Source organism: Mytilus californianus, unplaced genomic scaffold (assembly GCF_021869535.1).
Source record: "Mytilus californianus isolate M0D057914Y unplaced genomic scaffold, xbMytCali1.0.p SCAF_9, whole genome shotgun sequence".
NCBI classification, from domain to species: domain Eukaryota; kingdom Metazoa; phylum Mollusca; class Bivalvia; order Mytilida; family Mytilidae; genus Mytilus; species Mytilus californianus.
Genome location: NW_026262745.1, coordinates 40,346,583 through 40,372,200, shown reverse-complemented (window position 1 = coordinate 40,372,200; position 25,618 = coordinate 40,346,583). Strand labels below are relative to the sequence as shown.

The following is a 25,618-nucleotide window of genomic DNA, read 5'->3' as shown; positions in this document are numbered from 1 at the left end:
TATATTACTTCATTTCAATGGGTAAATTCCTTAGTTTTATTACAGCAAATTTCAGGAAATAAATATCTGTATTTTCATGCCAGTACTGAGTAACAATTCCAATTTAAGAATTCAATAAAGTTTATTGAAAATTAGTAGAAAAAAAACATATACAAACATTTTAGTTTGCGAAATAATTAAGTGGAATAATCTGGAGTTAATTTCTAAGATTTTAATTGTAATCTTTAAATATAAATTTTCAACCTTGAATATAAAAAATAAATCTTTCGTCTTTTTTTTCATTTCTTGAATTAAATTATAAATTTAGGTAAATACCATGTATGCGTAATCCCAAGTAATCTTCAGTTTCCTGAAGTTTTGTTGTACAACTGGAGAAGAAGAAGATATTATTGATTTCAAATTCTCAAGTGTGATTTTTTTTTTTAAATATTTGAACGTGAAGGAAATACTATAATACTCAACAACAAAATCCAATATATAGTATTACATAAATACAAAAAGCACCTAAAAAATCTATTGCACAATGTTATAAAGTGTAAACAATCACAGTAATTTTGGATAATTTTCATCACATATGAACATATCCAAGAATTAAATATAATTCTCTTCATCTAGTACCTTCCTCAAGAGTTTTTTCAATCTATAATATTTCTGAAAATTTAAATAAAACAGTGAATTAGGGTGTACATTATTTTTGTTAAATTTAATCTTTAATTTCATGAAACTTTAAATTTGCATTGAAAACTATTTTGTTGAATTTTTCATAATTTGCCAAAATTTTACATTTTTGTAAAAACTACAAATTAAATGTGAATAATTCCCTTAAGGATGTAAATAGTGGATACCTAAGTACACCCACTCTCCAACAAAGGGAAACAACTCTATCGAAAATGATTTACTTGTAATAAATCATTCAAAATAACTGATTTAAATTTCACTTTTTACTTGAATTAAATACAATTAACAAATACCTTTGCTGTTAAATTTAGATGGTACAAAATTTTTCTCATGTGCATATATCCCTATTTTCACTGTCACTTTTACAACTTTATAACAATGCCCCAATTCTAAATAAAAATGACAAATAAACATAAAATAAAATATAACAGAAGTGCAAGAGTACAATTTTATTGAGATTCTGGTATGAGTATAAATAGTCCAACAATTCCTGTGTATAACTTTTTGAAATTCTGGTATTCAGAAGTGAAGAGAACTAAAATATTTAATATTTATTTTACAATAAAATCTTGGTAAAGTCACTCTACTCAACTGGAAGAGTGCAAATTTTGATCCCCTTAATGTTATATTTCCAAACTTTTTTTCCCAGGAGAACCACTACTCAGTTCAACACTTTAGCATATAATTCAAATTTTTGTTTTAACTAACAATTATGCTTTAGGATCTATTCAATTTAAACAATTCACAAGTAAAGAATTAAACCTAACAATTCACAAGTAAAGAATTAAAACTAATTTTTTTATAGAAAATAAGTTTCTTCAAGAGACACCAAAAATAATAAGCAAATTAATATCAAAATTTTTTGTTTATAACAATATCAAATCATTTGAGCCAAATTCCCAACAAATTAAGCATTGAAACATTTAACCAGAGTTCCTTAGATTCTGAAGCTGAAATGGTAAACAACAAAATTAATGCACTCATTTCACATACAAAAACTTCACAAAGTACAACAAATATTATTTAAGAAAAACATAGTGAATAGTATTAATAAAAAAAGTAAACATTAATACAAACAATAGTAGCTGTATAGTGTATATACATATCTCTATCTTCTATGTACTAGTATATAAGTATAAATGTATTGTATCAATCCCAATGTCACATTATTAAAATTCCAAAAAGGAATAAAAATAAATATTTTCTTTATTTCCATCTTTTTGCAACAACGAGAAATGCATATTGAATTATTTAAAGTTTTGACTCCCATAGAAGCAGAAGATGAAAGTTGCCTCATACCCCTAAAATAATGATGTAAAGAAATGCCATTGTCCATGTTTTTTTATCACTCCAAAATTTACTCTAATTATATCAAAATTTATAAAAGAACAGTGTTCCAATGGTTCACCAATGTGCATATTGTACCTGACCAAGGGCAAAACTGAAACATATTTTTGTTTGGTTCTTAAACATTTTTTCATAAATATCCAGGCTTGAGATCACTTTAATACAAAGCAATTTTCAATAAAATCTAAATTTCTAATGGACTTAACTCTGATCAGCACTAATTTTCCATCTTTTCCAAGACATTGCTTTTTTTAATCATTGACAAAAATTCATAAAGAAAAAAAACTGACAAGAATTGTACGTGAGAGCACTTACAAGACCAGATGGACAAACGCAAATACATTCTAAGGGACATAACTCCTTACAATATAAAAATAGTTTATCAGCACTAATTTTTCAATTTGTCCAAGAAATTGATGACATGAATTTCAAAAAAATCTGGCAAGAATTGTATGGGTCTGAGCCTTTACAAGGCCATATGGAAAAAACACATAGTTGTTCAGTATTTCTATGCCAACCACGCTGCGATAATAAATAACACAAAAACACATTAACAGAATATGTTCAGCTAAATCGAACATTATAATCTTCCAAAGTTACAAAACCCTTTGATTCTTTAATAAACTAATGTTATATCATAAGATGATGATGATGATGGATGGCTGCTGAATGTCCAGTGGCAAATTAATATATACAATAAGAATGCATATAATCTAGACAATGAAAGATGAAAACCAGGTAATCAACACTTTTATATAACCATCTGCACTGCAGTAGAGGATTTCTTAGAAGAGAGTTCAAGGGACAAAAAGTATAGTTACAATGAAATGTATGAGTATTTAAATTAAGAGGTATTTTATCTACTTTTTCAGCTTATTCTAAAAAAAAATTTATTCATAGCAATGTGATTCTTACTCCTTTTCCAGGCTGTTAAATTTCTATTTTACGTCCCCATATGCTATTATAGATTTAACAACAAAATAATAGCTGAAATATCTTACAATGCAAAAGATGTTTTATGAAATTTACTGGCAAAAAATGTATAAAAGCTTTACACTCTGATTAAAAGTTAGCATAAAAAAACAAGTATTTACTAGTTTCCAGACTACAATATAGACTAAATTGTGGTAGTTCACAGATAACAGAAAAAAGCTCTTCTCATAAAATTTTCTGCTGTTTTAGTAAATTGTTGTTCTCTTGAGAAAACATCAAATTGATTACAATAAAGTTGAATAACACAAAAAATAGGACATCACTATTAATGTATGAAAAAAAAATTCACTACAATCTTCCATTTCCAAAGATGGAGAGTTTCTAAAAGCACCCTTTTTTACATTAAATTGCACACTAATTATTTCATAACATTTAAAAGAAATATGGTCATTCCCAATTAAAAGACACACTAGAAATCATTTTTGTTCAGTTGACATATAAATTATTTCATGTTACCCTGTGTTAGACTCAATCTCATTCAAAGTATGATGTCAGTAAAAGCTGTTCAAAGCATCTGAACTAAAAATTTTCAATGTAAAACACCTGTAAAATATATCTTTGAAGTATCCAAGTTTCTGTGTTTTCATCATTTGTAAATTTGATTTCAGCAGCTATCACTTTTTTTGATGGCTTTTATTAAAATTAAAATACATTTGTCCAGGTGGAATATATCTGATGAAAAAATTACATTTAATTCCTAGAAAACAACAAATTTCAACCTCATTTCTATACTTGATATCACAAACAAATTTATAGTAACAAAATTTTTCCTCAGTTTCCTGTTGGTCTGCGAATTCATTTCAATTCCCCCTTTTCCCAGTATAAATTTAATCTAAAATGTTAGTTTTCATCCATTTAAATCTTATCCTGTTTCAAGTTCTTCCTTCAGTTCAGCTGTCACTCTTTTTTACCTGAAAATATACAGAACAAAGTAAATCTTTTTGCAGGGAATCATAACATCTTATTCATATTTCCTCTTCCTTCAAGTTTATGAGTCTCACCCTTGACTTCTTTATTCATCCTTTTTAAGGTATACCTTATTCTTTTTTTTTACCAAAATATGCAGTTATATTTAATAATCAGGATCTCTGTTGTTGGATTGAAAGGCCTAGGTCATACCATAAAAATCATATCTAAAACAGTGATGGCAAATTCTTATCTCAGTGCTGCACAGCCAAAGGGACCTCATATGAGTGACTAAATTCAATATAGACCAATTTGGAATTTTTTTTTCAATCCATCACAAATGTAAGTAATCCGCATATAAATTATCTGTTTCAGTGGGAAAATTGATAGAAGTAAGTTCTTTGAAAGTACTATTTTGTACCAATTTTCCTGAAATTTGTGGTTTATCTAAACTATTCCATGCATATTTTATATGAAAACATTTTTACCACGAAAGCCATACATGTCTTCATCAATATTTTTGCCATTGTACATTTTCAAATTAACAAAAGTTTCCCAATACATAATGTTTACCAAAGGGAGACAACTATGATAGACACTCAGTAAAAATCTTGCTTTTTTCTAATAGCATAATAATTCAAAGCAGAACTGACCACTTGCAAGTTGGTCAACACATATATGGTGTTTGTAGTAAAGGTTCACGGAACAATTCTATTTCCCAATAATCAAAATTTAAAAAAGTACTGTACATTTTGCAACTTCAAATGACAAACTAGTTCACAAGGATTGATATTTTTATTTTTCTTGTCCGAAATAATGATTGTCCATGATTATCAAATTTATGCAAGGAGAAATTGTTCCATTTTTATGTTACCTTAATCACAAAATTAGTAAAAGTAAACCCCTCTCCAAAAATGTCCCACTTTACTGTACTTTAAAAGTAATATAAGAATACTTATAGAACAACTAATCCAACAATTCAAATATAGAAAAATGTTCAGTGACCGAACAACACATTTATTCATGAATGCAGTGTTGTTTGGTCAGGAGTTGAATATTTTTTGAGATTTGAATTCTTGGATTAGTTATTCTTTTATTATATTGACTTTTTTGGAAGAGTTAAAGTAGAAAATGCAAGAAACCATATCCCTTTCTTTGAATTCTCAATTTGTTTTGATGCAATGTTATCCAAAACATCTTGACAACACACATTGTTGTTTGACATCAGAGGAGTCAATTTATAGGATTTAATTCATATGTGAAATTATCGGGTTTTATATCACTGGGAAATCACGGTAACTCATTGCAACCGATGTAATAATATGCCTTACCCTGATGATACTGATGCTGTCATATCAATACACATCTCAAGTTTTCCTTTGGCCATTGCCATTACTTTGATCCTATAATCTCCTTCTGATAGAAAAGCAGCATCAATCTCAAAATTAGCATTATTCATCAAATATTGCCCCTGAAAATATGTAATAATTATCAATATTATTATACTTTATGCAAATTTCTTATATTATCCATTCATTTCATTGGACAATTTGTTAATTTTCACTAACCTTTCATAAGCCCCGCTCACCCATAGCAAAATGTGATAATATTAGCAACGGGTGCTAATGCCTAAAATTAACACCCGCTGAGCCCGAAGTTTGCTGATCCGGAACAATTAACACCCGCTCTGGCCGAGGTTTACCTATTTTTATTTCTACATTATTTCCTTTGTTTTGTTGTTATTATCAGTAATCTATCTTAATTTATGACTTTATTTTTTTTACAATTGTCCTTCTAATAACATAGTGCACACTTGAATCATAAGGCATTCAGTATAATAATAAAAAAAAAAAACTGCCCTTGGATGAAGGCGTTAGGCGACTTTGTCTTAGATGATATTTTTTTCCCTGTGTGTTAATCTACCCTAACAACTTCCTCCTAGGGCAGTATGTTTATATTATAAAAGTATACCAGTACATGATGTTGTCTGATCCTTGTTACTTTCTGTTTTCATTCACAACTATCTTTTAAATTCAAGGCAATTCAGAGCCTTACATATATGGTAGTGATATTTGTCTATTGTTGAAGACTGTATGCTAACCTTTATATTCGTTTTTTTTTTTTTTTTTTCATGGATTTGGATATTTAACTCTTTCTGCCTATACAACATCTTATCTCCTTACTTTTGATTTAACAATTTCTTTTCCTGAATTTGTTTTTATATACCATACATATGGAACATTTGCATGTGCCACTGTGTAATCAATTGCCACTCTTAACAACAGTTGGTTTTATTTATTTTGTTGTGAATCAATTCTTTGAAATTGCAAAAAATATTCAGACATTTTTGAGAAACTCAGCAATCGAAAAAATGTACTCCTACATAAAATATTCAGTCCTAGCAAGGAATGGCTCCTTTTTCTTCTTGTCTTTACATTGCAAACATTCCTTGGAAGTCAGACACTCATATGGGATCCCAACTGATATAGCTGACCCGTGACAACAAATTTTGCACTGTCTCAATAAGATTTTACAGTGTCATATACAACTTTTGGGACAAATTATATCAAATTTATAGAAAACTTCATGGGCAAAATATGGACAATTTTATGGCAAGGTGGTCTTAAACTAATCAATTTAGCAGCTTCAGACTACTAACTTCTTACCCTTTTCATCTGGACCGATCACTACTATTATAACTTTAAATTTATTACTCAAATTTTTTACAATATAATTTCCTCCTCCTACTGGCTTTTTGTGCATAAAACATAACTAATAATTGTGAGGTTTATAAAAAAAAATTCAAGTGATACACTAGGGAATAATTAGTAGACAATGAAAATCAAAGGGTGATAATCTAGTTATGATCTCGTGCCATCTGTCAGAACATTGCAGACCTACCTTAGTAATGGGGCACTGACAGGAAATTCCTGCTGCTACAAGTGGGTCAGGACATTGTACTATCTGGTCCATCAGTTCACATACATTTGTATAATTACATGTAAACAGGTCCTCGACACATGGTATTTCTACATATTGTCCTTGATTATTCTTTTTTTCCCATATAACACTCATCTATGAAGAGAATTTCAATTTACATTTACAGGTAATAAATAATAGCTAATCATTGTAAAAAATAAAAGAATGTGTCCATGGGACACAGATGACCCTGCTTGTAAATATCAGAAAATGTAGCAATTTTTCCATTTATAAAAGAACATAACTTGGGAACAGTGAAAGTGATGCCACCCAAATTCAAACTTGATTTGTATTAAGTGGTAATAAGCATTATGTATAAGTTTCAAAACATTGGTTGAGGCAAACTAAAGTTAGAGAACGGAAACCAGTTTCAGGACGTATGGACAAGGGTAAAACTTAATACCCCTGTTGCCTACACGGCCATGGGGATAAAAAAACAAGCTTAGTACATAGTAAGAGTGTTTTTCCAAATTGTAATCACCAAACAAACCCAAGATATTGGAAACTAAATAATAAAACCAATATCTTAAATAAATTGGAAAAAAAACAGTTATAATTCTCTTTTTTACATGTCTTCTCGTCAACTTAAAACAAATTTTGTCTTGAAGCAATTGACACTTAATATTCAGGTTAAATAGGGCCCTTAACCAACTTACACATTTAAATACTCAACAAAAGACACTTAATATTCAGGTTAAATAGGGCCCTTGTCAAACTTACACATTTAAATACTCAACAAAAAACAAATTTTTATTGGTTTGTTTATGCACAGTTTGTCAAAACCAAAAAGTCAAGTATCCACAAAAAAAATGAAAAATACATCTATTCTTCAATCCCTGAAATTCAGCACCCACAAAAATGAATGAATCCATAGTATTTTAAAAAATTGTGACATTCTGAAGGAAGTGCCTACTAAAAAAGGTAGATAAGACTTTATGTACCAGTTTCAAGACAAAAATTGTTTAAAGTCAACAAACATAATGTCAAAGGATCTGCATATAAATCTATAGGAAATTTTTTCTTTTTTCTTTGTTGAACACTTAAAATTAGCGGTTTACCTATACCCATGAAATCCAAGAAATTAGTATCCTAAAAACATTAATAAATCCATTGTATACAAGATATTAATATCATCATCTTTCATCATGCCCTGAGGCTGAGCTCTCACTATCACATGTCCAGGTTCAGTGAATTTGAAAACCCTAATTTGATATACATCTACATATTTCACACAACAACCAATGAAATGATGCAGAAAACATAATGTCTCCCTTACTTCGTAGGAGTAGCATAAAAATATATTGGCTTGAGGATTTACCTCACACTATAATTATGCCCCCTTACAGACTTCAGAATAAGTTTTTCATTGAACATGTTCTCAGAAAAAAAAAAATTGAATGAATATTTCAACTAATTTGTTACATGCAAAGTAAAAAGATAAAATTTCTAAAAAAAAAACAATTTGTATCCCAAAATAAAAGCACAAGCACAGTTGACAATTCAATATCTACATTTCAGCCATCTCGTGCCTACATACTTTTTTTAACTCAAGCTTGATTAAGAAAAAAAATTGAGTCTAAATATAATTTTGTTTTTTGATGATTAGAAAATATAGCACTGTTGTCTAATGAAATCACAAATTAGAATTGGAACTCTAAAATTGTTTATATTTCCCTGATGCAATAGGTTAGAACTGCCATGGGTAGGCTGCAGTGCAGAACTATGGTAAGAAGTTAATAATGAATGTTTACCATAACAAGAAGTTGTACTCAATGTCATGCAAAATAGACCACTGCTTGTTATAATTCCATTCTTAGGGGGTATAATAGAAATAATCTTCGAACAGGAAGTGACTGCACACCAGATCTGGATCCCAGTACAACTCAACATTATAAAATTCAAATATCCAATCATTCTTTATTACAGAAGCTGGGTACTATGTAGCAGATAGATAGAAAGGATCATTGCAGTATTCATGGGGAACTAGTTTTTGTGGATTCAATGGTAATTGTGCATCAACAATTTAGAATTCAACAAAAATCAAAATCCCTACTAAAGGTTTCCTATACAGAATTTGTCAAAACTGCCAAATACTGTATCAAATATGTCCATGAAAATACAATCTACCTTGAAACCATAAAAACTATTACCCTTGAAAATCAATTGTTCCACAGATTGTCAGTAATATCATAACCAACTCTACAATGAAATTTGATTACCATTCAGTTTGAAGTAAATTTAAAGACATTGTATCAATAAGTCAATATGGCAAACCAAATAGCGGAACAGAAGTTACAGAACAACCTGTATTTAAGGAGTTAAACTCTATATGTAAGATTAAGGATAAAACTTCTTAAAAAGAACTAGAGCGATAAAGAAGATTAAAATGATGGACATTCTTCTCAAGAAAAAAAAACAAACATTGTTTTCTTTAACATTTTATTACGTGTAGAATAACAATGAAGTTTACAAAATGAAAAACTTGTTCATGATTATCAAAATAACTATAATCTAAAACATAATGACATAAAAATAAATCCCTGATTCTTTCTGGTATCTTTTTTTTTTTTTAATAAAATTGAGCTTTTTCAGTATATAATACCTGCACCTTTTAAGATATAAAAGTAAACATTTTCTTAAGATAAATATAATGTTTTTCTTATTTTTTCAATAAAATTTAGAGTTTGAAGACAGCCAAATAGGGAATTAAAAATAAAGGAATAAATTTTATCTGACTTCACATTAGTAATCTTGAGAAATAAAATCATAAATACTTGAAACTGAATGCACAACAAACAGTTTAAATACAGACCAATAGAACAAAAAGCACCAATATATATTGCTTCAATAAACCATTTCAAAAAGTCAACATCTTACCCAATAAATTTTGTAACACAGCTTCAGCTTCTTTCTATATGTCTAGACCAATCAAAACATCTAAGACAGTGTTCCCACAACGCATCATTATTTCTATATTGGTCTATTGCTTTATGTACAATTTCTTCCAATAGTATACATGACTAAATTTGATAATGGTAGTTTTACAATAAAAAGAAAGACTAGATTTCAGAGCATGGAAAAGATAAACAAGTTGAAATGTTAAAAGAATAACTTAAAAATCTATTAATTGGTTGACCTTTATAGTGAATTTGACTAATATAAATTATAGAAATAAGTAGCAGTTTCAAAATCAAAATGGCTGACATAACTGCACTGGACTAGGCTGTTAAATAGCAGAATAATTTTTAAAATAGTAAAACAAATTTTGATCTTTGTAACAAAACATACCGCAGTTCAATTACTGTATAATCAGTCATTATTAATTACTGATGCAAGCATAATTTAATGCTTAATACATAAATGTTTGCAAATAGTTCCGAAACAAAAAAAATGTAAAATGTCTTAAATTACTATATATACATCCTGCTATGACAAAAATGTTATACAAAGGATTGTATGAAATTACAAAATTATAAACAAATGAGATTGTCCAAGGTCACGTTAAACTTTCTTCGATTTGAAGAAATAATTGTTGAACTTCAGCAACACATTACTCTATTTTGGATTTAAATGTTTCCTCTTCCTGTGTTATACAAATAACAGTACAAATTGGAATATGGTGAACAAATTTTAATCCAAAATCTTAGCCATCTTATTCACACAATGTGACATGCTCAAATTGAATGTAAAGCACAAATCTCAGATTATGTGAAGAATTTTTAAATTTAGTATTGCTTATGATTCTTGGTTATAAAAGTCAAAGTATGTATTATTGAAGCTTTTGAAATCTTTTTAAATACATTGTACAAGCTTATCACCGTGACCTATATAGAATAGAAAGTGTAGATAGTGAATAGTGAGAGAATAATACATTTTGGTCTTAAATGGCACAATAAATTCAATTAAAGTGAAAAATAGTCAATACTAGTTTTTGTTTGATGAGACAATTCAATTGTGATATCATTAAAATGGCATCTTTGTGGAGATAGTTATAATTTAGGCTAAAAATGGGCAAATTTCATGAATATTTTTTTCAAAAAGAACATAAAATACAAGTTGCAAACTTCCTTTGTAAATATCTTTTTGGTGAAATTATTTTTCTTTCTTGTTCATAATGTGTCAGCGTTTAAAAGAGGCATAAGTTATTAAAGGGACAAACAAAATTCATAAGTTAGAGAGAAACAGACAAAAACATGACAAAAAAACAATGAAAACGAACAGTCTACAGGACACTACACAGAAAACTATATATTGAGCAACATCCACCAAAAACTCAGGGTTGATTTTGGGTGCTCTGGAAGGGTAAATTGTAATAACAAAATAAAAATAAAGTGCATGCAGATCAAAATACAGATATAAATTTCTAACAATGACAGGTTATGTGTAATCTCTTAGATTGAAACATTTACAAACTATTATTACAATGTTTACATATAATCATACATGAAAAATACAATATGGTATTTTACATTCAACAATGATGTTTTTATTACAAGATATATGTGCAGAATACCTATCAAATAAACTTATTCCTTATATATTTATAGAATAACAAATTCCCTGTCAAATTTTATAATTCTTAAATTAAAGAAAATCTTAGAAAGTTAATGAATTCATATCAACCCAAGTTATTTGTGTGTCTAGGAATTAAGCAAGGATAAGGAATATTAATTAGAGAGCCTATGACGATCACCTGGATCTATGCATTATTGAATTGAAAAAATATTTTCAACAATGGTAACTCTCCAACATTCAAGACAAGAATTAAACCATGACTAACATATCTTTATTTTGTTAATCTTGTATTGCTGATACTTTTAATGTTTTCAGTTTCTTTATATTTATTATAATTTTAGCATTATATGCAAAATTTGATTAAAATCATCTTTGAAGGGCAATAACTGTTTTTAAGGAGCTGTGTTGAGCTATTTGCAGATCTTTTTTTACTGAAAATTTTTGCTGTTTATATTTTTTTTATCTACAATAGTTTTGGCCAAAAATGTGAAAAGTGGTAAAAATCTTCATTTCAGGGTAATAACTCCTATAAGGAGTTAACCAAAGACTTCTCCCATGTTAACAATTTGTAAATCTTGTCCTGTTGATCATTTTTGGGGTTTAAAGTTCCTTTTTATCTATTAAAGTTTTATTTATTCATTAATCAATATAATCAATCAAGTACATATAAACAATTATAAAAAATGTGTATGGAATGTAGGAAAAATTTATTTGATGATTCTTCTTAAAATTTCCTCCAACTGTACAGCTGTAAGTGAAATGTCTGCAAAAAAATTGAAACAACATTACATTTCTACCAGAATAAAACATAAGTAAAACCAAACAAACAATAGATAACCTATCCTATACAAATTTGAAATAATGAAGTTTTCAAAATTAGTTAATACCAAATTATTGTTTAGATCAATTGAAGAATGAGATCTACATGTACATATAAATATATATGATATTTACTGCATATGCTGAAAGCTGATAAGAAATTTATCTTCTAATGTGTGTCAAGTTTTAATTGAAAAATTTAATAAAAATGGGATTACAGTTCATATAAAATATATTGTCCATTTAAAAATTAGTTTCTGATAAAATTTTGTTATTTCATTAAAAACTTCAATGAATGGTTTCTAAGCCACAGGAAACATCATGGGTTCAAGTAAGTGGATGTTTGAGGCCTTTGACCTTTAAGTCATTGCCAAATGTGGACCTTCAGATTTTAAGTTTCTCAAGCCTTGGACCTTTTCATTCTGGAGAACAATTTTTCATACCTGACCTTTCATTCTTTTATTTGTAAGTCACAAAAGTCCTTAACCATTCTCCTCTGATATACCAAGACAATTTTACATAAAAAAAACTTTAAATTTTTCTTTTTTTTACTTAAAATATATATTACTCTGAATTTTAATAATTTCATTTTCTTTGTATTATATTTGATTCATTTTCTGTTCAACATCACATAATGACATATAGTATCCTATAGCAACATCAACAATAGACAATTATGACGTCACATACCCGATACCATTTACCTGTACTTCAGGGATTTTAATTTTGTATACTATGTCCTGAAGACGCCGATCTAATCGGCGAAAGATGTCGACCAATAAAAGTTGCAGTTTACCTACGTGTTGTTGTCAATTACGCGGTATGTAATTAATTTTTTATCTAACAGGCCTGCATACCATCTGGTACCCACTTGAGGGAACTCTACCAGCACGAAATTTAGGAGGCGTTGGTTCAGCAGTTCTTTATTAAAATATATTTGTACAGTTACAAGAAAATATGCCCATGAATCAAACATATTTTGCTGTAAATGCCAATGTTTTCATCCTTACCTTTCTTTAATATGCCACTGAAGCATACAAATCCAGACAGGCTGCCTGTGTTTTTCCTGCACGTACAATAGCATTTATATGATAATCTCCTTCAGGGAGAAAAGCTGCATCTACCTCAAAATCAGTTGCTGGAAGATTGTAGGTGTTCTGAAAATAACAAATTATTTTTCTTACTGAATCCTCCAACTAAAAAATTTACAGTTGGCTAAAATTACCCAATTAACTTGAAAGTCCTATTCTGATGATCTGTCGCAAGACATTTGGACAATAAAAAAACAATTATAACAATTATAACATTAATAAAGTTTTAATACATCTTTCCACTCATTTGTCTATTTAAATCTTTTCCATGAGCCATCTTACAACAGCTATTTGCAATTGATGGTGAAATTTGAGATGAATATATATATATATTTTTATTTACCAGACTACCAGTATCCAATATTATAATATAGATATTTGACTATTTCAAGTCTAAATGCGGTGGCCGAGGGGTCTATTAAGTCGAACTACTGTACCACTAGCCTGTCAACACTGAGGTTGTAAGTTCGAATTCTGCAAATGGCAGGTGCACTCGCCTCCAATCTTAATTGACTATGAGTCATAAACACCAATCAATCAATCAAGTTTAAATGTAATCAAGTGAAATCTTAAGGCGGGAATATTTCAGCCTCAGCCTAATAAGATAATTCAATCCTAAAGATTTCATCTTTCACTTATCTTATTTCAATGCAAAAATTTCTGAAATTTGAGACTACACCACACAACTTTGCAATTTCTTTATAAGAACGGCAAAAATAACACCATATTTTCATGTTATTGATCTTCATTAAGCTTACCTTTTTAAAGGGGCATTGACATGGAATACCATGTTGAACCAGAGGATCTGGACACTGCACATCAGCAAGGATGCTGCAGACACTGTTATAGGTACAGCTACCAACCATACCTATACAGGGTATCTTAATATAGGTTGATCCTGACTTCTTATACCACGACACATCCATCTTCAAAGAAAAAAACATACTGATAAAAATACTCAATCATAAATATATGATAATGAAAATAAAAATATCTTATACATGTATTACTTTAATTTCGATTTCTCATCAGACCCCTGATTTGTGAAGGATATCAATTATGTACTCTGTTTATACAAATAAAAGATTGATATATAGATATTTGAAATTCAGGTGCAATTCGTTTGTAATGAAGATTTTGATTGGACAATGTTATATATTTTTAGATCTAATTAACAAAATGTTGAAGCTTCAGTAAACAGCACGGTTTAGTCTCACCTCAGCAACTTCATTGAGGGAAGACAAAATAGAAAGACAATAAAAAACAGTTCATTGCTATCAAACTTTAATGGAACTATAACCATGATAATACAAAATAAACTGTTGACACAATGATATGTGTCGCCTTTTTGTAATTTTGATAATGCAAATGTTGAAATTAAAATAGCAATATTTTAACATGTAAGTTATGCAAATATTAAAAGTCAATGAACCATGACTGAAGGTACATGGCTAAACAAAATCCATGGAAATGAGATGTGCCAATGCTAATACAACTGCATACCAAATACCACTGACTTATCATAAGTTGTTCCCTTTAAACAAACCTAAACACAAACATTAACTTGTAAAGCATGTAAAAGTTTCAAAGTCAATGAACCATGATGAGGGGGTGGGGCTATATAATCTCCATGGAAACAAGACTTGCAAATGCCAATGCATACCAAATATCATTGACTTATCATTAGCGGTTCATCTTAAACTGATCTAATCACAAACTAATATATGTAAACTAAGCAAAAGTTTCAAAATCAATAGACCATGACTGAGGGGGTGGAGCCAAATAATCTCCATGGAAATAAGATATCCCAATGCTTATACAACTGCATACCAAATATCATTGACCTACCACTAGTGGTTCCCCATAAACTGACCTAATCACAAACTAATACATGTACACTAAGCAAAGTTTCAAAGTCAATAGACCATGACTGAGGGGACAGGGCCAAAAAATCTCCATGGAAATGAGATGTAACAATGCTAATACAACTGTATACCAAATATCAATGACCTACCACTAGTGGTTCACCATAAACTAGACCTAATCACAAACTAATACATTGTTGACACAGCAGCCGCTGCCAGAAACAGCATACCTATGTCTCGCTTTTTGACTCCGACAAGGCGAGACAATATAACACTGTTTTTTGGTTTTTTTCACACATCGCTTGGTATCTACATGTATTGTCAATCATTAAATTAAATATTTTCAAAAGTCTTTTCCACAAAAATTACTTTAGACAGTTGCTATCAAACATAATATGATTATCTTTAAGGATGACCTCATGACTTATTTGCCCATTGACCAGCCAAAATAGTTCTCATAAAAAGAAAATGGAGGTAAACAGGGTAAAATGACCAAGCATCCTTAGTGAAATAATAAATATTTATTAATATTCCCTCTGTTTTGATTTTGATGATATATATAAATGTTATAACAAACTTTATACTCTAAATGTATGCTCTATTTTCAATATACTATTCCAATATGTCCAATATCACAGTACAGAACGGTAAAAGTAACAGACTTTCTTATGTTAACACAAACACAAAAAAATTCAACCAGAATTAAATAAATAGGATACAAATTGCAAATTATATCATAGTAAAAATCAAACATTATAGGGTCAAGCATGAATAAGCACTTCTTTTTGAAGTTTCTCCACTAGTAGTACTTCTCCCTATGATTCTGAAGTAATGTGAGCTCTCAAATTAAAAAAAAGTTTTAGGCTCATGTTTTATATATCTACATCTATGTATATACAAGTCTAAATTGTAAAAAACATTCAAACCTATGTTTGCGTTAGATAAAAACTGCAATTTTTATATGTGTGCATGCAAAAAAAAATTTCTTAGTAGAGGGGTCTAATACAGCACAAAAAGTGAAAAAGTATATTTTAACAAAACGCATTTGACTAGCAGGTCAAACAATGGATGTCCTTAAACCCATCTATGTATATATATATATACATGAAATATGTACATTTATACATGTATATTCATACAATTATTAAAACTAAATAAGTAGGTACAAGTACATAGAAAAGTTGCAAACAAAGTAAAGTCTTCTGATTAGCTAAAATGAAGAACATCTATGGTAGTCCCAAAGCAAGATGTGAAAGATGTAAAAGCAGAAGGAAGAAGAGATACAGAGGGCACATGCTCACCTTTCAACTTGTACATCTTTCTTGCTCTTCTTTAACCTCATGCATTCTGACGGTCACGTTATTTTTCACAGCATTCAAAAATAATGTTCCGTACATGTATTTCTATTTCTTTTTATGCAAACTTTTGTTTTTTTCTGAGTACATTTATGTACATTCAGAATCATATATTGATTGAATGAACTTTTTTTAACTACACTGCATGTAGAATTGTCAAATAACATGTACATGTATCAGTGTAGGCTTCCCCAGATGGTCATTTGGAAAACTTAAATATGATTCATAAATTATTTGATTTAAACACTCCCTTATGCAGCAAGTAGCTTTTTCAGGTCACAATGAAGAGCAAGGGAAATAAGCATATATATATATAAAATTGTTAATTGCTTCAAAATGCAAACATTCTCAGCTTTAGGGAGTTTTGTTAAAAGAACATTCCTCATTGAAGTAAAAACAACAGAAGTGGATATATCTTATCAAAGAAATAATAAGACAATGTTAACCCTAAAAGTAAAAAAAAATAAAATATGTGTTTGTGTGCATATTGCTCTTTATCACAGGAAACCAGTTATGTTTCTCAGGAAGACATACAATGTATAAATCATCATCTAAGAGGTCAAATTTCAATTTTACATTCTCTAGAAAGGACCAAAAACTTTTTTTCTATTGTCAGGCTTTTTATTTTCATACTGAGGTCATCAATTATGTAAATGTAGATGAGCAGCTCAAGCCAACATTTGTATAGTAAATGCAAGTGAAAAGAATTATCCATGAAAAGAAGTCACAATTATTTATGTACATATATATCATGCTTATTTCTTCATTTTCATATCTTTATCATCAGATTATATCCTAAAAATCTTAGAATGATTGTAATTGGACAGATTTACAATGCAGTACCTTTCAAAGCACTGAATCTTTACTGTTGGCAAATAAGAATAAGATCAAAATCAATTGAGATCACTAATGAACTTTATATACAGTACCTTCCAATGAGATACAATGTATCAATTGCATCTGTCAGAATGCTTATAACCTTCTAAACACCTGCTAAATACTATAATCAAATTTAGCTGGTAAAATAGCAGGGAAAAAGATACAAGTGAACCCTCTAGGAAAACATAGATAGGAAAGGAGGAATGTGTGTATGGCAGGATATTCTCAAAATGTCATATAATTACATGTACCTGAGAGGCACAACATGTATTTATAATAGTAATTGGCTGATTCTATTCAAGACATGCTGATACATGAAATATTTAAGTGACCAAGCCTTAAAATCCTAAAGATTTATCTCAGTTGTTCAAGTCTGCAGTCAAGACTGGCAAATATGACAGTTTCTTGACCAATGATAATAAATTTGGTACACATGTAATTTTACCATAATTATTTAAACTTATCAGACATCTCAGACAGTGCTTTCTGGAATGCACATGAATTATAAAGATGATTTTACTAGCCTTTATCATATAGCAGAAGATACAATCTTGCAAAATGAAACATTGTGTAATACATCATATATAAGTGACAGCATCAACTGAGAGTATGATAGTACATGTAAATGTAATTTATGTATATATATGTACAGAGTGATTCAGTATTAAATCTGTAGATTAAATATAATTACCGCTAAAGGTCTATCTAATGTTGTGTTGAGTGTAAATCCTACAGATACGGTGATGGTTCCTGGAAACTGTATAGGATCTGGGGATATGTTCAGAGTGGAAATCTTGCCTGCTGCACTTCCACAGTCTTTCCATTTAAATCCATTAATTTGGCCTCTTAATCCACTAGTCTTCATCTACAAAATCATTTAAATAATGATAAATTGCTATAGGCTAACAATAATTGCAACAAGTCACATTTTTGATAACTCAACAATATGAATAGTCATTAGCAAATAAGAAGATGTACATATATATATATACATGTATGTAATGAACATATTTTTTTCAATTTCATAGTGTTACAGGACTGGAAATATACACACACAGGTTATTATTAAACAAATGTTGTTTATACATGTAGCACTCTATTTGTATTGTATGACTGAAACATTAAACAATGGAGTTTCAACTAAAACAAATAAACTGCTTCACAGAGTGCAGCTGGATATGACCGCAGAGGTCCAACCCTGAACAGTTGGGGCAAAAATGGACACAATATTCAAGCTTGAAACAGGTCTGAATTTGGATTGTAATTAAAAATTTGACACATTATAGGTTTCTGACACAGAATAAATGTAGTCAAAGAACTTGAAATTGGTTATATGATTTGAATTTATATTCAATTGAAAATTTCTTGCTTTTGCTTTTGTGCAATACACTGTGCTGTTGAGCAATACTTAGTAAATCTGTTTTCAGACTATATACAAAGAATTAGCAAAATAAAATTGTGACCCCAAATTTTTCTTTGGAAAATTGACAATGTCTTAAATCTTGAGGGAAAAAAGTGCCCCCCCCCCCCCAAACCAATTTTTTTTTCTCTCCTCCCCCCTTTTTTCCAAAAATTAATATTTTAAGAAAATTTACTTTTTAATTTCTTAAATCATGTGAAAAAAAAGTGCCCCCCCCCCAAAATTTGTTTTACCCTCCCCCCCCCCCCCCCCTTTTTCTTAAAAAAATAACATTTGAAGAAATTTTCTTTTTGTAAAATGTGGTACAATTTAAGAGACATCAATACACTTAAACACAAGTTATCGTCTGAAAACTAGAAAAATGCTTGTTTTAGACCCTTTTTGGCCCCTTATTCCTGTACAGTTTGGGCAATTACCCCAAAAATGAATCCCAACCTTTTACTTGTGGTATTGAACCTTTTGGTACAATTTCAGAGCAATCAAAATACTTATACACAAGTTATTGTCCTGAAACTAGAAAAATGCATGTTTCGGGCCCCTTTTTGGCCCCTAATTCCTAACCGGTTGGGACCATCACCCCCAAAAACAATCCCAACCTTCCTTTTGTGGTATTGAACCTTTTGATTAAATTTCATAGAGTTCCATAAACTTAAACTAAAGGTATTGTCCGGAATGCCTTCGGTCGACGACGAAGTGATAGCAATATACAACCCCAAAATTTTTTTGCGGTGGTATAAAAACTATTTCTCAATTACTGACATATCTGAACTTGAAAAATATTTGATGTTTAGATATGACAGCAAACAAATTTAAACAGCTAAGACTTGCAGTCAGGGGTAATACTTATACAAGTCATGTTTATTGACTTGAAGATGCAAGTAATATACACTTCTTTGTAAGATTTTTGTTTCATTTTTAAGGATTAAATAATCTACCCTTAATATTCTTTACAACTTCTTAACAGTTTGAATTTTCCTAACTTTGTGTCTCAACAGCCTGATCAGTCTGAATGCATTCTGATATTGTCTGAAAACATGCTAACTTTATTTGAAAAGTCTAGATAGTACATCCTGAACTTTCTAAATGCATTCTGTAGTCTAAAACATTGAATGATTTTCTCTGCTGGGACTTTCTAGAATTCATTTTCATATGTCAGAAACAATTAGAGGAAAACAACTAGCATGGTATCTATCAACTATGTAAAATTCCTATGACTATTTTATTAATTCAGATTTAAGAATTGAATTATAATAATCATTCTATAGTGTTTTATGAATAAACAGTACATATTACAAGAAAATGTAAACATGCTGGTTGTAAAAAAACAAACAATTTCCTTCCTTTTTTTCTTATAAATGTAAAAAATGTACATGATGAACTAAAACGTTATATTTATAATTTCATATATGCTTTTCTATCTTTACAGCTGTTTATTTAACTAATCAATAAACAAGATTTCTTCAACACCAGTATGTAGGTTGGTCATGTTTATTAAATTGATAAATATTTGTTCTTTTTTTATATATGTATGTATTAAGAATTCACCAAAAAATCCCAATGGTACAATTTACAAATTTGTGAAAATCAATGTATAACAATAATACACATGACAGTTTATATATAAATCTTTCTTTCTTCAATGGAATAATATCAGATTACATGTACATGACAATTTCATGTGAGGTGTATTATCAGCCAATAGTTATGATACTTGTATTGATCCATCAAAGAGCCAGACATGAAAGCATCATGTTAAAATATTTTTATCATATACTTCCATGTAGACCAAATAGCATTGTATAAAAAAAATATGATACAGTGAATCCATTGATCAGTCAAATTATGATTTTTTTTAAATTTTAGATGCTATTTCTTGGTCTTGATGATTATTTAGCTTCTGTCCAAGTGACATAACAATCCATGAATGATAATAAATTTATCATGTAGAAAAAATGTAATCCCAGACCATGCAGACTGTCTGTAAATGTTAACAGCAAAAACAATGAGTCCATCTATCAGTAAAATACTGAAAATGAACAAAGAATATATCAACATGATCAACTTCTGTCAAAGTTTCAGGTTTTGACAAAGTTATTGATGTGTAACAATATTTTACCCCAGACTACATTTGTACATATCTTATTGTTTTCTTCAAAAAAACTAAATCCTTTTATCAGTAAATAAAATGCTCCGCTGGGGAGCAGCTTGATACGACCGCAGAGGTCGAACCCTGAACAGTTGGGGCAAGTATGGACACAACATTCAAGCTTGATACAGCACTGAATTTGGATTGTAATTAAATATTTGACACAGCATAGGTTTCTGACACAGAATGAATGTGGTCTAAGAACTTAAAAATTCTTTAATTTACCTAATCAAACCATATCATTATTATTTGCTTTTATATATAAATCAGAAATAACCAATTTAAAATGGAAAATTTTAAAGAAAAAAAAGGAAAAAAAATCCCCCCCCCCCCAAATTTTTTGAACCCCCTTATGATTCATCACCCCCAAACTCAATCCCAGCCTTCCCTTTGTGGTATGGTACCTTGCAGTACAATTTCAGAGAGATCCAAACACTTGAACACAAGTTATTGTCTGGAAACTAGAAAAATGCTTGTTTTTTGGCCCCTTTTTGGCCCCAAATTCCTAAACGTTTAGGGCAATTACCCCTAAACTCAAACCCAGCTTTTCCTATGTGATATGGAACCTTGTAGTACAATTTCATAAAGATCAATACACTTACACACAAGTTATTGTCCTGAAACTAGAAAAATGCTTGTTTTTTGCCCCTTTTTGGCCCCTAATTCCTAAAATTTGGAGGCAATTACCCCCAAAATCAATCCCAGCATTTCCTTTGTGATATGAAACCTTGTGGTACAATGTCAGAGAGATCCATACACTTACACACAAGTTATTGTAATGAAACTAGAAAAATGCTCGTTTTTGCCCCTTTTTGGCCCCTAATTCCTAAAATTTGGAAGCAATTACCCCCAAAATTAATCCCAGCATTCCCTTTGTGATATGGAACCTTGTGGTACAATGTCAGAGAGATCCATACACTAACAAACAAGTTATGTCTTGAAGTTACAAAAATGCTTATTTTTGGCCCCTAATTCCTTAACTGATGGTACCATAACCCCCAAAATCAATCCCCACCTTCCTTTTGTGGTATTGAACCTTATGGTAAAATTTCATAGAGATCCATTCACTTAAACTAAAGTTAAAGTGCGAAAACCAATGTGTCTTTGGACGACGATGACGCCAACGTCATACCAATATACGACTGCAAAAAAAATTGCGGTCATATAAAAAGAGAATAAACTGTTGACACAGAGATATCGCCTATCTGCATAAAATTCAGAAAAAGACAATCTGATGGACAGCAACATGGTTTATTAATTTAGTCGCTGGAACAATATCCAATGGACAGGGCCTGAAAATAATCGTCAAACTGATGTACTGATATATTGCAACTTTATACAAAATATCATTGATCTATCACAAGTAGTTCTTATCAAACTGACTTAAGCAGAAAACTTAACATTGAAAATTGCTAATTATTTCAAAGTCACTGGACCATCATGACCTAGTGGGGCAGGGCCTCAAAAATAGTTGTCAAACTGATATGAACTGATAGTAAGGCCAAATAAAAATGTATGTGTGGTTCAAGTTAAACGACCCTAGTTTAAACCTTGACCCTAGAACTTTTTTTCTATATCTGAAAAAATGAATTTTGAACAATCCCATTTTGACATGTTTGAGGAATGTGATTTTCAACAATTAAATTCACAAACTTCTGTCATCTGATTTTCCATTAGAAGTATCCACTATCATGACTATAGTTAAAAATGCAACTTATTCTTAACAGAATGCAACAAAATTAACTAAAAAGCAGATAACTTAACATTGAAAATTGCTAATTAATTCCGTCACTGGACCATGTCCTAGGGGGCAGGGCTTCAAAATAGTCTTCAAACTGATATCTACTGATAGATGATCTATCACAAGTAGTTCCTATCAAACTAACTTAAGCAGAAAACTTTACAATTGTTGACACTGAGCCATCGCCCGAAAAGCAATCCCTATGTCTCGCTTTCCGTGACTTTTGTCGCAGGCGAGACAAAAATGAAAACAAATATTATCAAAATTTGGCTCTGGATACAGCCTTTTTTGGTCATAGAAATCAGTCTTAATTTCATTAAATCCAATGAACATGATGAAGGTTTAACAAAGTTATCAATGACTGAATAACTTTTACCTAATACTGTATCTAAATGTTAACTGTAAAAAACTAATTCCATTTATCATGTTAAAACGTTTAAAGCCGCAGCATTTGTTTGCACCTGTCCTAAGTCAGGAGCCTGTTCAGTGGTTGTCGTTTCTTGATGTGGTTCTTAAGTGTTTCTCGTTTTTTATATAGATTAGACCGTTGGTTTTCCTGTTTGAATTGTTTTACACTAGTCATTTTGGGGCCCTTTATAGCTTGCTTTTCGGTGTGAGCCAAGGCTCTGTGTTGAAGGCCGTATTTTTACCTATATAATTGTTTACTTTTTACTCATTGTGACTTTGATGGAGAGTTGTCTCATTGGCACTCATACCACATCTTATTTCTATTATAAGTAAAATATGGAAAAATGAAAATAATTTCAAAGTTTTGCTCTCTTGAAATTATCTTTTGGTCATAAAAAAAAAGCTTCTGTCCAAAAAAAACATTTTGTGACATAAATTTTGCAGGCTTGACAAAAATCTATTATCATACTGTACAAATTATATGTTATTTACATTTAAAACCATGTTAAGTATAATATGATAAACTGTTTTATCTTTTATCATGTTTATCTACATTTGTTAAAATTGTTATCTAACTTCTGTTTATTACTTATAATCTAAACTCTGACCATTACCTAATAAAGGTCAACATACTGAGTGTGAACTCATCTTATTTCATAACTGCATGAAATACATAAAACTCATGTTCACTTATCAGTTAAAAAAATACAACATTCCTGAGATTCCCTAAAAAAACTTTTTCCTAAGAGTTATTGAAAACCAGTTTTTTAGGGAATATCATTGCAACATATGGCAGATGCAAAAAAACAGTAATAATATGTAAAATGATTTATTCAACAAAAAGTTATCACACAGTTTAAGTCATATCCGGAATTTTAAGACAAATTAAAAATGTTAAGATTATGTTGAGACAATTAGTAATAATAAAGACTGTTAAGCATTAAATTTAGATAAAATTAGACATTACTCAGAATCTAGTGACTTTGTAGTGATTGTTCATTATTCATGTTATTCTAATATGACGTTCTTCTTTCGCTTTGGAAACAAAGCCATGTTCTAATTACAATAACTTGATTGACTTCACAATTGAAATAGCAACGTCAGTTGTATTTTGAACAACGCTAAAGAACAACATGAACAAAATGGACATTTGTGTTGGTTTATCTCGCTAGGAAATTAAATAAAATCATTCTAAAAGTAAGTTTAAATCTATTCATTTTTTATCGTGAAACGGTTGATTTTCTATATCATTTTGGCTGCATAAAATCATAATGGCTGCCTTACGGACTTGTATTATAGGCTTCTTCAAAGTACAAAATATAATGCCTTCCCTGGTAAAAATGAGCATAGAGCATGGCATGAAAGAATTATAATAATTTCTTAAATTACAAACTTCAAAGCAGTACAGACCGACACAGCAGTAGTATATGATGTGTATCAGATATGTAAATATTATTACATTTCAGCAACCTTCTTACACTTTTTGAAGAGTAATTACTTTCAGGATTATTTAAAGAGCACATGAATTTACTCTGATTTTGATATGGCATTAAAGTCATGAAAGTGTTGCTCAAATTTTAAACTGAAATAATTTGCGTGCGTTGTGTGAACTGTTCTTTTTGACAACCGCGTTGTCAGTCTTTATAATCATTCAATTTCTTGTGTTTTTATTATCCTCTTGCTAGGGCCTGTAGGTGGCCACTATAACTAAGGATATCCAGGAACATATATATTGAGGTATACTGTTCCCAGGGATATCATATGTTCTGTGGTAACCTTTTTTTACTTTTAGTGAAGGTTACCATTAAATTTCTTACCAATTGATTAATCATACTCTGCTTGAAACCTTTGTTCTGAGACATGTGATACTGCATCAAAAGTTGGCCGACATTGTCAGTGAAGCGATTTTTAGATGATTTTAGTACTTCTTTGCCAAAGCCGTCAATCTTAGGAATTTCAAAGTTAAATACATTTGGCAATGCCTGTGTAATTGACACCAACAGTACAACTGAGAACGAAATCAGTGTCTTCCTCATTGTGTCGGGCTTTGTCTACGTCAAAGTTACAGCTTCAGTCTCAACAGAATCTTCGCTTGGCTAGGCCGCTCGCTGATCACAAGACTTTATCACGTGATTTTCTAAAAGTATGACCAACATACGGAGATCCCAGATTTGGAATCCGGTCATGCCTTGGTACTTATACAAGGATTTGCATAATATACAAATCCTTGGTACTTATAACTAGAATATTTTGTTTATATTTTTTCTTGATTAAAATGTGTTTACCACTATTTTCAAATATTTCAACTTGGCTGATCGACACCCTTATTGAAAGGCTCAATCAGATTCAATTTGTTGCAAGATATAGAAAACATTTTGATCATAAATCTGGGACTATTATACTAACAAATTATGGGACTGTCCCAGATTAAACATTCTAATAAGTCATCAGATCATAAATCAGATGGAAAACTTTT

The 25,618-nt window shown here is 30.2% G+C and overlaps 1 protein-coding gene across 1 annotated transcript; it reads right to left on the bottom strand.

Annotated features, from left to right (window-relative positions):
• Nucleotides 1-102: 102 nt before the first annotated feature.
• On the bottom strand, nt 103-25,280 carry LOC127716369 (ganglioside GM2 activator-like). The gene is made up of 5 exons (XM_052222556.1): nt 24,960-25,280; nt 18,119-18,292; nt 6,826-6,999; nt 5,256-5,395; nt 103-3,929 (listed from the first exon to the last, which is right to left on the bottom strand). Exons 1-5 carry the CDS (start codon nt 25,176-25,178, stop codon nt 3,926-3,928), a joined length of 711 nt encoding a protein of 236 aa, XP_052078516.1. The 5' UTR covers nt 25,179-25,280; the 3' UTR covers nt 103-3,925.
• Between the last annotated feature and the right edge of the window lie 338 nt (nt 25,281-25,618).

What these genes read in the sequence shown, in the direction of transcription:
- LOC127716369 (XM_052222556.1), bottom strand. Translation starts at nt 25,178, where the DNA reads ATGAGGAAGACACTGATTTCGTTCTCAGTTGTACTGTTGGTGTCAATT. An exon ending in AGAGTATGATTAATCAATTG is followed by an intron (nt 18,293 to 24,959) that starts GTAAGAAATTTA and finishes ATGATTTTGTAG; the next exon opens with ATGAAGACTAGTGGATTAAG. An exon ending in GTCAGTGCCCCATTACTAAG is followed by an intron (nt 5,396 to 6,825) that starts GTAGGTCTGCAA and finishes ACATATTTTCAG; the next exon opens with GGGCAATATTTGATGAATAA.